Source organism: Harmonia axyridis, chromosome 6, assembly GCF_914767665.1.
Source record: "Harmonia axyridis chromosome 6, icHarAxyr1.1, whole genome shotgun sequence".
Lineage (NCBI taxonomy): Eukaryota > Metazoa > Arthropoda > Insecta > Coleoptera > Coccinellidae > Harmonia > Harmonia axyridis.
In genome coordinates, this window is record NC_059506.1 from 35,015,888 (window position 1) to 35,032,146 (window position 16,259).

Genomic DNA, 16,259 nt, shown 5'->3' on the forward strand with positions numbered 1-16,259 from the left:
ATTTTCGGGCGTGTTGCGTACAATATTTTTTCGGCAACCATGTAAAATAACACTATCGCTGCTGCTTTCCATATTTTATTGCGATTGCGATCAAAAAACATGCAAATTTTTGACAACTAATTTCATATGAACTGTCAGCCGTTATCTCGGTTGCTATGGATTCTATGATTCTTTTCCGGCCTAGTCCGGGAAGTACGTACTTTCCGGACTAGGCCGGGAAATGCTACTTTCTCAGAGAAAAAGTGTCCTGGAAGTGAGCACTTCCCGGACAGTTGCCGAAAAAAGTATTTTTCAAAGTTTCTGAAAATCAAGTGGCTTGATATGATTCAAGTACTTGATAAACAAATACTTGACTTGAGATTGAAAAACTACTACTTGACTTGAAATCAAGTCAAGCCAAGTAGCTTGAAAATCAAGCCATGCTGTGAATCTCAATTTGTAAGTCTACGATGATCTTTATCGTGAGGTTTTGTTGTTAACCTATGTGTTCCATAAAAGAGTCACTTAAATTTGGTTTGAAATTGAGTTTTACTCAATTCATGGTATCCTGATTTGGCATCCTTATCACATCTTCTTCGTGGTTGTAGTCAACTAGTCTTTTCAGCTCGTCATTCGGATGTTGACTTGTTTTTTTAAAAATCTTCTCGGCGTGAAATGTTGCCATTCTAGGTATTTGTTGATTCGTTGATTTCCTACAAACCTAGGCATATTTACTGCAGCTCTAAGCAGTTTGTTTTCTTTCTTTAGTATCTTATTGATATGGCTTTTGATACGTTGCTTCATGCTGCCGATACATATGTTGAAGTCTTGCAATTGATTTAATCATTTTCAATTTGGTATTTTGGTTTATTTGGCTCCCTTTCTGAAAGTTCTACAAATGGTGCTAAGTATTCATATTAATTCAGGTACAAAAAAGGTGATGGATTTGCCATGAAAGATTAAATGAAAAGTATTGAATTCAATAAAAACCGATATTCTAACCTAACCTAACCTCAAACCACATAAGAAGCTATTAATTAAGCTTTAGACTTTCAAAGATGTGACTACACAAATATCTTCAGATTTCATTAGTTATTATCATCCTTTTTTGGAGTAGTTCGCATTGTCTGACGACAAACTTAAAATTAAGCCGGTAAACTTCTAAAAGAATCATCCTTGAGGGTCCAGGTTCAGTTTTTTCAGCCCCTGCGGTGGAATTCCAGCCACTACGGTCCTGAGAGTATGTCAGTGTGTGTGAAGCGTATTCTCAGAGTTGCATTAGGGACCCGGTGTAGCTTTGCCGGTGAATTTAGACATTCACGTTTCGAATATCGTGTAGTGAACATCGTCAGATCAGGTGGTATAGTCGCCTGGCGCGAAAAGTACGATCGCAGTTTTGAATTGTGTTGGTGTTGTTTTTCGACTTGAACTTGACTTTACAGGATTCTTCGACTGTTGGACTCCGATTCTGAGGGTTTCTGGTGGAGAAATAGATGATGACGAGGTAAATTTTTTCGATTTTACGTAAAAACGAATTTTCGGTGTGAATTTTAGTTTTGGCAGGAATGGCAAAATTTTTTATATATATTTCGATAGCTACTTGCTATTTGGTCAATATTATTATTATTTTAATTCATGATAAACAAAGAGATATAATCTTTTTCACAAAAATCTAGATACAGCGTAAAGGAGTTGAGGAGATCAAAAGCAATAATACCTAATTTAAGTATCCTTTGAATTGCAGAAATATATAGGTATTTTGAAATAGATCGATGTAGGTACATATCCCTGTTTCATATAAAAATTTCGAACAAATTTTCAAGCTGTATGTTTCTGCATTGTTATACTCGTAAATTGTTGGAAGAATAAAATCATCAATAAAAGATGATGTTCAAATACATCTATAGAAAGGTCAATGTATCAAACATTTATTTATGCAACATAGAATATCAAATAACAATAATAACAAACCATTTTAAATGACTTCAAATGTTATAAAGTTGAAGATGGAAATGAAGAAAAATTACAACAAATATTTTCAAAGTATGTACTTATGTATTCTCAAAATGATGAAAAATTTTTCGTCTTCAATAAATAGAGAAGTGCATGTATTGATCATAAAATGAAGGATCATATAAAAAACTCATCCAAATCTATATTGAAGTTCAAACAAAAAAAATGTTGGTAACATGTTTTAGGAAAAACGTAAACCAACTCCTTATCTTTTTTAAAATTTTTCATCATTTTTCTTCAGTTTACTGTGATAATTTTCACCTAATTCCACATTTCATCCATAATTTTGAACGTTCTCATTTTTTTTTTAATTTTCGGTTGCGTAAACTACAATTCAATGACCTCACATTAGTATTGAAAGCTCATCTTTCTTGTTTGTATACGTTGAAACAATCACGTAAATTCGTAACCTGATACAGCATCAGAGATCCCTTTCTTCATCTCACTGTCTATCAAAGTGACAGTAATTTTGAAGTAACCCCATTCATTATCGAATTAAATTATGATTCGCTTGTAAATCTCAACTTTATAGGTTGTTGATATAGTCACAATAATACATAACAGAATGGAATTCATTTGAAGTACTATTTGAAAAAGAGTGCTAAGAATTGGTCAATGAAACAAAAAATATGATATTTTCTTTTAAAATATATCGATTTTAATATTTTTTTCGAGGAATTTTTCAACATTTTTTGCTTCATTGGGCGAAAACAAATTTGATACAACTATCAACAAACTAGACTGAAGATGTACAAACTCCGCGTGAGTATAGAGTACCTAGAGTTGTGCCAGAAAGATGCGACAAAAAAATTAGAAACTACCCTTGAACAAACTTTTTAATTGTTTCGTTATTGACTTATATAACAGTAAGAAAGAGTTGAAATATTCACAGCAAAAACTAAATGAATATTGTGTTAGTTCAAACAACTTTCGTATGAACTTCAACTTACATTGATCTTCATCCAATCCATCGATTTTAAAGGTTGAAAAAGTATAAATTGAAATTTAAAGTTCAAAAACCTTGACTAATAAAATAATTCCCTGAAAAATTTATTCAAACAAGTCAAGCACTCGAAATTACCATGTTTTTAGTATCGAGTATCAATAGAATCGTTATACGACTCCAACATAACGGTCCAACAGATCAAATCTCCTGAAGAATTGGCAAATAATTCGATATAATCCTCTTCAAATTTTATGATCGTAAATGTTGGTTGTAGAAGATATAATGCCGGTATAAACGTTCGAAATAAAACTAAGTTATATGACGTCGATTACTGGGATAAAAAGGTAATAGCTGTAAAGACACGAGGAGCGACAACCCAGTTGCCATAAAAATGAGTTTGCTGATGGATCAACCTGCAAAATGGCATAAGTTGTAAACCTAACGTAAAATTACTAAAATTGCAAAACCTGAGGAGAATACTAGATTTGGACTGTTCAGATTCGGTCTCGGATGGAATTCAACATTGACTGAAGACCCCTGTTGAGAGTTTGAATTCAGCAATGCCTTATGTGGTTGGAAACTTGATGTGTTAGAAAAAAAATTCACGTCAGTTCACTTTTAGTTGACTATTTTATTCGAGTGGTTCATATTGGCAAAAAACTAGAGCAACCTCACTTTTTTAGGGGCAAGACTCATGCTGGCAAAAACCTCAGAGTAATAAACATAGATAGAAGGAGCATATGTCATTTTTAGTAAGCAAATTTTGTCCCCAACATGAACTATCAAATTTGACATGAAGCGCGCGGAAATGAAAACATATCAGTGATACGATATTTCACTCAATTCGCGAGTTTCTCCACAAAGAACGCACTTCTTATGTACCATAGTGAATCAAAGTTTCATATCAACTCAAAATATATTGAAATAAATACCTTAAAATATCAGAAATACAGAAAACAAACTTCAAGCGCGCCAAACGACGTGAAACAACCGATGACACTAGAAGAGCAAAAGTTGCCAAACCTTGGATTTCAGCAGGTAGATACAGAAAATAATAAATGTTCTGCTTATTATAAATTCGACAATTAGGAAAAATATCGGATTCCAAATATTCAAATTTGCATATTCAATCGGGAATCACTCAAATAAATATATTTCATTCAATATAATATACATTCATAACGATATAGTAAACTTGTGGATTTTAAAATATATCACAATCCGACAACGTAATCTAACCATGTTGGGGACATGTAAAAATTGCGTATAGTCCCTCTATCTATGTTTATTACTCTATGGCAAAACCATTATTTTTAGGGGAAAAATTTTGACAACTGTCATTATTTAATACTTATAAAATAAAGTTACTTTCTTTGTTATTGACTAAGCAAGGTAGCTATGTTCATTTGATATCGTGAATTGATGTAGTCGAATATATTCCTGCAGTTTTCTTGTGGTTTTATTGCAGCTTATTGCTTTTTGACAATTTCGTTCATAATATTTTGTTTTGGGCTCGTGATTTTGTGAACTAATTCGAAAAGTTGCCATCATATCGTTTCTGAAGTTTAAAATTGCGAAAGTTTAAAAAATGCATCCTCATTATTTCTGTTGATGAAACATCAAAACCATAAAAAATAATCTTGATCAAGCGATATCCGATTCTATCTTGGATGTATTTCAACACATCCTACATGCAGTAAAGACTTCCGCTATACAGAACGAGTCTAAAAATTTATTCACACTTGGCAGATGAAGATCAAGTTCGAACCAATTCTTTCTCTCATACGCTGCTATCTATTTTTCACCGATGCACGTCAAATAATTTAGTTGTGTACCGGTCTTGCCGTAGAGACTGTCGTTTTCGAAACATTTTACATTATTTATTCATTAACTGTATCTGGATATTTATCGATCTGCACTGCCGGGAAACTAAAAATCTAGCGGTCGGTCAGACCTTTAGTGGTTAGGGGGAATTCACACTGGAATTCGAGACGAAAATGCTTAGTCCGAGCTATGGAAGAAGGCTGGGTAATTACTAGGGAAACAATGGAATAATTACAGGGGAAAGATATGGCGAACTTTTCAATTTTTAGTATTCTAAAGATTAAATAATAATGAAATATGGCCAGTCAGTAGTATGTTAGTTTTATTTTTGAATTAAAGGAGTATAAATGGCATTATTTTTTGACATTTCTTATGTCATTTGTGTTCGGTAGATTATACAATCTAATCATGGAAAGATACACTCTACAACAACGTTTAGAAATTGTTAAATTGTCAAAACCAGAACCCTTTTGAGAAAACTGAGAGATTTGAGAAAAATACATATACGACATTATTCAGTTAATCAATTCACTTTTTGTCGTTTTGTAGACAAATTAGAAATTGAATTTTTCTTTAAACGATAGCGAAGAGCCAGTACAATAAAGAAATGCAAGCACAATTGAGAATATTTATTGAGTAGTAGTGGGGATTCGCTGCTTGGCTTGATTTTCAAGCTACTTGAGTAGTGGTTTTTCAATCTCAACTCAAGTATTTATTTGTCGAGTACTTGAATCATAACAAGCTACTTGATTTTAAGCAGTTTTATTGTGTACTGTCACATCAATAGGAACAATGATGAAATGAGAACGAACCTTGCAAAAAATACTTTTATTTATTAAACTTATTGTATAAAAAAACCGAAAATATCAACCCTTTTGAAATGAAAACATAAATTAAATCACTATAAATCATAACTAGATAAAAAAAATAAAAAAATAAAGTTTTCTAATATTGAGAAACCTCCAGCCTTTGTTTGATTTCATAATTTTCCATCCAGGATCGAAGACACATGAGGCATCTTATAGATTTGTCGCCTAACCTATTGCCAGTTTTTGTAACTGTAAGAGCAGTTCTGAAAAATTGTCTTTCAACAGGAGCTGAAGATGCTGGCGTTGATAAAGAATACTTGGCCATTTTGGCCAAGTTTGGAATGATATTTCTCTAATTCTGTGGTTATTCCGTTCATTCTTCCACATCTTGTAGAACAAAATCGTGCGAGAATATATCAGAAACGCACAGTTTTCATGGTTATATTTTATTATTCTATGTTGGCACACCGAACTTTCCGCCACGGCTTTATCTGTCAATTCATCAATTTGCCTTAAAGAAATCAGTTCTGCCAACCAACATTTTTCAATGCAAAAAGTACTAAATTATATTTATGGAAATATTTCATTAATTTCAATGAAAATGCAATGAATTAGAGAAAATAATGTATAATACTCGTACAGAAGGCTCATTCTACCACTCGTTCATTCCAAAACTCGCCACTTCGTGGCTCGTTTTTGAATTTTGAACTCGTGGAAGAATATCAATGCCTTCTGCACTTGTATTATAAATAACTATTCTGAAACTACCAAAATCTACCAATAGATTTCATAGAAATGTGAGAAAACTAAAAAAGTCATACTGGCGAATGCTTCAGTCTCTCGGCGCTCGAGGAATCCCCTTATTAAGTCTAAGCGAGCACGAGTTTGCAGAAATATATGCCGTGCGACGCGTGCATATCAAGCTCAAGTAATATCAAGTAGCTTGATATCAAGTCAAGCAATAAATATCTAAAATCAAGTCAAGTCAAGCTCAAGTATGTAATTTTTCACGAGCTTGATTTTCAAGTCAAGTAGGTAGTTAAAATATCAATTTTATTTGGCTTGATGAATCCCTATGCAATATTCATATCAAATTTTTATATTCTGCCTCAAACTATCGAGAAGATCCTCCGATTAAATCTGCTCCTTCCTGAAGACCTACATACCTAAAGTAGGTCCCAAAATCATAGGCACCTAACAGTAAATAACCACCCATAAGAAACCTCCGACAGTAGAAGTCGATCAACCGTGAATTTTCTGCAATTATCTCTATGACATCGTGAAACAAATGAGAACTTTTTATCCTGATAGTTTCACAAAAAAATCATCGCTGAATGAACCGAAAAAAATGACTTATTATGTCAGACGGCAAGATTATATTTTGAGCGAGGCTTACAAAAAGAATATAGACCGTGAAATAAGCAAGCAAACTCGATTTGAGCAGATGCCAATGATTTTAAGGCCTGATGCCTGAACGTAGCACACTTCAAGCTTCAGATGAAGAGATCCCAAAAAAAGAACTTACCGTTTTCAAGTTACATCCGTTATCTGGGATTTTATTACACTACAATAATTCACAAGGTGAGGGCCAAATACTCAAATTATGATAAAAATATTCGCAACCATAAAAAAACAGACGCAAAGAAATGAACATCAAACCATAAAAAACAATAACACCACAACAATTAAAAAATTGATATAAAAGAGGTTATTTCTCGACAAACAAACACATTCATGAAGAAATATCAGCTTGTAATTAGTTAAAAATTGATGATTTATCTGACTATTTAAGTTAAATACTCAGAGTTCGAAAACACACATTATTTAATCTTCTTCCATTTCGAAATAATTCTATACCATTTCGAATTTTGAAGAAGCCTTCGTCTGCCAAGCTAATGAAGTTGTCTGGAGATTATGACAGCTCAATCAATTACTGCTGAAGAAAAAGAAATCCTAGTTACATATAGTAAGAAGAAGTATAGATACTACGAATGGGAATAAATGTTTTTCATTAACATTTTATTACCGTTCAGTCATACATTATTGATAGTAAAGCAACTAATGAACACGTAATGAAGATGCTCAGTCTAGATGTTTATTTCTGAACAAAATCAAAGGAGGAAAAAGAATATACGACTGAAGTATGAATCTGCACCTCATACTGGATAATTATGAGTTTCTTGACACTAGAGTTCTTCGTTTAACACTTTGTTCAATAAGTTCCGGGCCCAGCCAGTGAAAAAGCATTTTTCTTAAACATTCAACTTTATTCGTCTACATAGTCATCTTCAACTGTGATACAAGTACTACAACGCTCTTCAATACCTTTTCTGTAGGAAAACTCCTCTTTTTTTTCGGAATTGGCTAACTTAACCTAACCTCGGTGATCACTTTTTCATAAGAGCCAAAATTTTTCCCTGTAGGTCTGCAAAAAGCTAGTAATCATTGGATGGCTGACCTGGAGAATAACCTAGTTCGTTCAATATTACCATAATTTTCATCGATTTGTGACAAGGAGCATTGTCTTGGTGAAGGAGAATTTTTCCTTTTGCATTTAAGGAGGCTATTTCTTAATTTATGCTCTCAATGGATCCAATGATGATATGAAATATTCACTGTTGATGATAGCCAATATACCTTGCACTACCCGAAATTCGAATGCTACAACCTTGCCAGCTGATGTTTGCGATTTTGGTCGCTTTGGACGGCCCTAGATCGAAAATAAATGGACCTCAAACCGACCCTTGTTGGATACCATTTTTCACGAATTTTTACCCTTTGTATGGAAATTTGTTATTTAAAATTGTTATCCTCGTTCTCTTATACTCATTCGTGTAAAATGATCAACTCTGTATACGAACACGTAGGCGTGAGTTTCATGTATGTATATTGAAAAACAATCTCCTATTCGATCAATTAGCCTCTAACTCAACTATTTATATCGAAATCATACAGGTAGATCGGTAATTACTGACCATTTGATAAAGACACAAAATTCCTTTCATTATTGATGGTAGCTTTGATTGATAGCTTTGGTAAAGGAACGTTTAGGTAAATTGTTGTACGTTTGGGGTAGCGGTATTATGATAATTATAGTAAATTGATTGATGTGTAAGCTTTGAACACGAGACTCTGCGTATAGCCTATAATCGGGACGAAGAAAAATGTTGAATTCATTATGAAAGTCATGCATGAGATGATAGAGGTGAATTTCATGCTGTCATGCTTTTTCCTGGTTTTGAAGAATTTCAAGTGGAATGTCAACAGCGTACATAACAGGCCAATTGAAAAGTCCCCGGTCTACAATAGTGAAACACATTTTTTTGGCAAAATTCGATTTTATTATTTAACATAGTTGCCTTCGAGGGTGATACAGCGATTATAGCGATGTTCCAACTTTTCGATACCATTTTTGTAGTACGATTTGTCTTTCGCTTCAAAATAGGCCTCAGATTCGGTGATTACTTCTTCATTGGCGCTTAATTTTTTTTCCAGCAACATTCTTTTGAGGTCTGAGAACAGGGAAAAGTCGCTGGGGGTCAGATCTGGTGAATACGGTGGATGCAAAAACAATTCGAACCCCCATTTCATGCAATTTTGCCATTTGTTTTTTTCCTCGCTTTGGATTCGGTTCATTGTTTGTAGTCCACTCAGCTGACTGTCGATTGGACTACGAAGTGAAATGTTGGAGCCATGTTTCATCCATTGTCACATATCGACGCAAAAATTCATTGCACTTAAACAGCTTCAAACACTGCTCAGTATCATTAACACGTTGTTGCTTTTGATCGATTGTGAGCTCGCGCGGCACCCATTTTGCACACAGCTTTCTCATGTACAAATATTTGTGAATGATATGATGTACACGTTCAGATGATATCTTCAAAATGTCTGCTATCTCGATCAACTTCACTTTACGGTCATTCAAATTTATTTTGTGAACTTTTTTGATTTTTTCTTCGGTGACAGCCTCTTTTGGGCGTCCACTGCGTTCGCCGTCTTCGGTGCTCATTTCACCACGTTCAAACTTAGCATAGCAATAAATTATTGTTGATTTTCCTGGTGTAGACCTCGGAAACTCTTCTTCAAGCCAAGATGTTGCTTTAACTGTATTTTTTCCCTTCAACAAACAATATTTTATCAGCACACGAAATTCTTTTTTTCCATCTTTTATCAAATAACAAAAGTAGCTACACTCACAACGCAATATCTCCCAAACTAATGATCGGACTGCTGTCAAATTTTGACACGTATCGTTTGAAGGTTGGTACTAACTAAAAATCATATGGATTTAATACTAGCACCGCCATCTGTGCATCAGACCGGGGGTTTTCAATTGGCCTAATATCGAATTTGAGGAAATTGTCCAGTTTTTTGGTGCTTTCTTCAGTTGAATATGTCCCTCAGTGTAATAAATTATCTAACAATTCCATCGAGTAAATCGAATTGTTTGGAACCTACCCAAAAACTAGCGGAGCTAATGCGACGATCAAAACGTACAAAATTAAATTGATTGATACGGCTGTTTCCGGTAGATTTTCACTCGGAAAATTGGTCTATTTGGACCAAAAAAATCGCTACACACTTGGGTAGTATATAAAACGTAGAATGACTGTGCTCTCAATTCGCTCGAAGCGATAAAATACCAATCGAGTAGAATGCCGTTTGGAAAAAAGAGGATAGATGTATTCGATTGCTCTCGTTACAACCGTGATCAGATGAGGAAAAAAATGTAAGATATTACGCTCGTTTAAAAACTTGATTAACTAGTTGAAATCAACTTGAAATCTGTGTAAGAGACGAGCTGGTTCCAGTGAATCTTATACGATTTTAAAGTGTTATCAACTAAGTGATTTCTATTTTGAACGTTTTACAATGAAAAATTTGATTTCAATAATGAAAAAAAATGATTTCAATTTAAATCATTGGATGTTTATTTAATTGTAAGGAGGAAGGTACCTATACCATTAACGATGGAGAACGATATCAGCCAACTGAACGCCATGGCTATAGTTATAGTATCATAATACCCTTTTCATGAAATTCTATCCTAGTGTTGTTAAAAACTCCCTCATGGAAATATTGTACCTTTTTATTTATTCATTCGATTACGTAGATCACGAAAATGCTTGCGGTTGTGCGATTAATCCATTATTTAATGAATTATAGGTATAAATCTGAAAAAGAAAAAAAAAATTCGATAATTTTCGCGAGGCTGCCACTTCTTCTGAACATAAGCTACGCCCTTGAAACCTCAATATGTTTTAAATCAGAACTTGATGTTTGAAAAACGTTTTAATTTGAGAGGTCTGTAACGAATAATTTAGGAGATATAACGATTTTTGGAGGGAAATTCATTTTATCCCAAATTTCAAGTTCGAATTTCCTCTAAACACACAGTTGCATAATTTCTGGAAAATCTTTTTTCTCCCATATATGGATATCCCTATTTTCTCTCAACGCGCCCAGCACCCTATGACGTGTCAGGATTGTTCTTCTGATTAATTTCTATGCCCTTCAAATCATCTTCCTCCCCTGTGTAATCTTATAGGGCTGCGTTCCGTACACGCATCGATGCAGTTCAATGCCAACGTGGAAATAAATGCGAATCCACATTTGGGGTACACACAGGTTATTAGACGGTGTCCAGGGTGATTCACACATGTTGAGATGATTTGTAGGGGGGTGGTTCCTCGAAAACAGCGTGAGGTTGTTATGAAAAAAGCACAATGAATTGGTGAGTTCAGGAATTAGAACGATTGGAGCCATATGTTTGAGGTGATTAGCGTTTTTTTGGGGTTGTTTTTGATATGTCGATGGTTTTTTGTTGAACGATTAATCTTCGAGGTCGAATTAGTCGATGGGAGTTAGGTCCGGTGGATATGGTGGATGATAAATAATTCTTGATGGTTTTTGGTGTGACTCGAAGTGACTAAAGCCAAAATATTGTATTATTTAACTTTTAGCAGACAAATAGTACTACTATTGGTTTCTTTTTAGCTCCATAAGAGGATACATACAAGATAATTGAGTTCAGAGAAGAATCCTCTTTGTTACTCAGTCTATGCGCAATTTTTACATGTCCCCCAACATGATTAGATTACGTTGTCGGATTGTGATATATTTTCATCTCCACAATTTTACTATATCGTTATGAATGTATATTATATTGAATGAAATATATTTATTTGAGTGATTCCCGATTAAATATGCAAATTTGAATATTTGGAATACGATATTTTTCCTAATTGTCGAATTTATAATAAGCAGAATATTTATTATTTTCTGTATCTACCTGCTGAAATCCAAGGTTTGGCAATTTTTGCTCTCCTAGTGTCATCGGTTGTTTCACGTCGTTTGGCGCGCTTTAAGTTTGTTTTCTGAATTTCTGATATATTGAGGTTTTCATCTCAATATATTTTGAGTTAATATGAAACGTTGATTCACCATGGCACATAAGAAGTGCATTCTTCGCGGAGAAACTCGCGAATTGAGTGAAATATCGTATCATTGATATATTTTCATTTCCGCGCGCTTCATGTCAAATTTGATTGTTCATATTGGGACAAAATTTGCCTACTGAAAATGATATATGCTCACTCTATCACAAGTATAGCATCATCAATATTTATTTTGAATAATAATATACCAAAAAAATATTCACAAAAGAGTACTAATTTTGATGAAACAATTCAACAATTTCTGAGAGCTGTTGAACTGCGTATATTTCCAAAATTAAATGACTTAACCTACTGAACACAACTGATATAAGAAATGTCAAGGAAAAATAAACACTGTTGCTATTTCAAATTGTGTTATTCTTACTGGAAAGCCTTTTACTTGTTAGTTGTAAGTTGTTATTGGATGCTACAGAAATGCCCATTGAACTTATTCCACATTAATTCAAACTAGATAGTAATGCAAATTTAGTTGTTAATTCGACCATTATATGTAGTGACTTTTGGCACATTCGCAGACACGATCTTCGCATTTTATTTTATCGTCTTGTGAGATAATTTTAGATTGTATAGCTGAAGAAGTTGTGTCCTTGAACACTCAGCAGTCGTAAGTCGAATTTAAATTATTTTTAAAAGAACAGAACTTTTTACTCTCTTTAGATTTCAATTGAACGAAGCATGAAAGTTACTTCAAGCTGGGCTTGATCAAATTATGAAAACATTTCCTACACAATTATGCCACTAATTACAATTCAATTTCGTTCAATAAATATGTAATAAACATCTAACAATTCGTTGTAAACGATCTGCATTCAGACGAACTTAATAAAAAACTCGAATCTCCTAATCACCTCTGGATTCTCTCCCTTGAAGATCAGCATCTCATTCTGAAACACTCTTTATGGTATCATCAATTTTCAAGGCAAGAAATCTGCCAATTATTAAACGTCACATGTTTAGTCACGTGCGTTTATAATAAAAAACTTTGCTTGGCTCATAAAGAGAGGTTAACTCATTGATTTATGTCGATAAGAATTGAAGACCTTATGGTATCCCTCTACCCTAAGGGTTGTGCGCCACTTATAATAATGTTTGCTCTTCAGACAGAAATGTCATTCGTTATCCAATAGAAATGAGGGGTTTCTCTCCCTCCTCGAAGAAATGTGTGATTGAATTATCTTCTATGGTTTTCAGGAAATCTCCGAAAAATACCCAACGTCATTGTTTTTCACGTGTCTGGAATGCTAAAGACTGGGGTTAATGCCATAATATTTGGAATTTTTTCCAATATCCAGAGGTTTCCTTTGAAGAATAAAATATTCGATAATGAAAGAAACACGTGTTTTATAATGTTCTTATCTAGATTTTTAACATTTTAACCTTTGAAATTTGTGGAACGTGTTCTAGAGACAAAAGAAACTATGCAGTATTGAACTATTTTGATTTATCCATAAAAAAGGAAATCACTGAGATCTCGTTTGTTTCATTCTCAGAGTAATAAACATAGATAGAGGGAGCATATGTCATTTTCGGTAAGCAAATTTTGTCCCCTTCATGAACAATCAGATTTGACATGAAGCGATGAAGCGTGCGGAAATGAAAACATATCAGTGATACGATATTTCACTCAATTCGCGAGTTTCTACACAAAGAACGCACTTCTTATGTCCCATTGTGAATCAACGTTTCATATTAACTCAAAATGTATTGAAATAAATACCTAATTATATCAGAATTTCGGAAAACAAACTTCAAGCGCGTCAAACGATGTGAAACAACAAATGACACTAGGAGAGCAAAAGTTGCCAAACCTTGGATTTCAACAGGTAGATACAGATAATAATATATATTCTGCTTATTATGAATTCGACAATAAGAAAAAATATCGGATTCTTAATATTCAAATTTGCATATTTTATCGGAACTCACTCAAATAAATATATTTCATTCAATATAATACACATTCATAACAATATAGTAAAATTGTGGATTTGAAAATATATCACAATCCGACAACGTAATCTAACCATGTTGGGGACATGTCAAACTTGCGTATACTCCCTCTATCAATGTTTAATACTCTATGCTGATTATTCACGTCACAATATGACACATGTCAACCAGCTTTTTGGCGCGAAAGTCATAATCGATCACAGAAATTGCAGTTTACACTGGAATTCGCTGGAGTGAATAATTCAAACCATCCAAGAATAATACTCAAACTCAAATGACCTTAAGATCACCGTGGCAAGCTATTTACCCTTTTTTATTGTCCAGAATCTCTGCTGCCCATTTAAAACTACATAAATTCATTATTTGATAAGATCGGAAACAAACTGCTCAGCTATCTGCAGCACTCTAACGGTTTCAGATGTTCTCGAGGCTGTAGGGTAAGATCTCACAGTAATCCACTAATATTAGAGATCTATAATTTACCAAAGTGGCCTCTAGATCCTGATTAAATAAATTTCTACCCATCAAAAGGCATAATAATCCGTTGGCCATGGTATACAGTTGAATAGGAAGATTTATCGCTCCATTATAGATTGAGAAATGTGAGAATAGAGGCACTCTGATTATCGGTTTGGGATGTTGGTGCATTGAAAAAAAAAAAGGTTTGTGTCAATATTTGGTTTGATTTCTTTGATGGACATGATTAACTGCCATATGGAGAGCAGTGGGTCAGATTGGTAGGTTTTTTTCTTGATAAGTGGGAAGCTGGTAATCATCGGGCATCTGTGATGGCTCCTTATTAATTTAATTAATCCCAAATTTATTGTTTTTATCGATATGAGGAGGTGCTTTTGATTTGGCATTGGAAATGTTTTTTTTTCGCAAACCTCTAAAATTTTCGATTTAATTAACGTCAGTTTATAATGATGAAGTATGATCTTACAAATATAGGGGTCACTTTTTCAGGTGATTATGTTATGTTTAGAACCTTCTTCATTATAGACAAATATCCCTGGGGCATTCCTAAGAGGTTCTTGAGAGTAATCACTATAGGGGCCAGATCCGGTGAATAAACTGGGTGGTCAAACAGCTGAAAGCTCAATTCGTTCAATTTGACCATGATTTTCATAGATTTATGACAAAGGGTGAACGAGAAGTTTCTTATTTTGAATGAAACCAAAACTAGTAAAGGGTGTTTTTTTTTCGAGGTATATAACTTTAAGTTGGCATTACTGTTCAAGATGCGACCGATTTAACAGCTGTCAAGTGATTAATTCTCAGTTTGGTTTGGCAATTCATCATGAATGGACTCACGCCTGAACAACGCTTTGCAAATAGTGCCATTTCATTTCGAAAATAATGGTTCTGTGCGGAATACGTATCGCGCACTACGTTCATTTTATTTTGTTTAGCGATGAAGCACACTTCTGGTTGAATGGCTACGTCAACAAACAAAACTGCCGCATTTGAAGTGAAGCTAATCCTCAAGTATATGTCGAAACACCGTTACATCCAGAAAATCTGACTGTTTGGTACGCTTTATGGGCTGGTGGAATCATTGGTCCGTACTTCTTCAAAAACGATGATGGCCAGAACATTACAGTCAATGGTGATCGGTATAGAGCCATGATTACTAACTTTTTCATTCCTGAATTGAACAACCATGATGTCCAGGAGCTGTGGTTCCAACAAGACGGCGCAACATGTCACACAGCTCGTGCCACAATCGATTTATTGAAAGACACGTTTGTTGACCGCCTAATTTCACGTTTTGGACCTGTGAATTGGCCTCCAAGATCTTGTGATTTAACACCGCTAGACTACTTTCTGTGGGGCTAGGTAAAGTCATTGGTCTATGCGGATAAGCCACAAACCCTTGACCATTCGGAAGACAACATTCGCCGTGTTATTGCCGATATACGGCCACAAATGTTGGAAAAAGTCATCGAAAATTGGACGTCCAGATTGGACTACATCCGAGCCAGCCGTGGCGGTCATATTCCAGAAATAATATTTAAAATGTAATGCCACAAGATTATCTTGCTGATAAATAAAATTCATGTCAATCGAATAATCCATCGTTGTTTTATTGCAATTTAAAGTTCTATAGCTCTAAAAAAAACACCCTTTAGAAAAGGTATGAAACAAGCAATATATGGACTTGGCGTTCGTCTATTTCCTTCACTTCTTTCGATTACCCTTCATCAGAGCTGAGAATACATATAATTGATAATGTTAATACAATTCTTCAACAGAAACGCTACCATAAATTTAATG

At 34.2% G+C, this 16,259-nt stretch overlaps 1 protein-coding gene across 1 annotated transcript in view; it reads left to right on the plus strand.

Moving 5' to 3' along the window:
- Positions 1 to 1,269: 1,269 nt before the first annotated feature.
- Positions 1,270 to 16,259, plus strand: part of LOC123682113 — a 61,108-nt gene continuing 46,118 nt past the window's right edge. Inside the window, exon 1 of the mRNA XM_045620525.1 lies at positions 1,270 to 1,483. Within this exon, the coding sequence (XP_045476481.1) occupies positions 1,473 to 1,483 (11 nt within the window). The 5' untranslated portion in view covers positions 1,270 to 1,472. The remainder of the gene's footprint in view (positions 1,484 to 16,259) is intronic.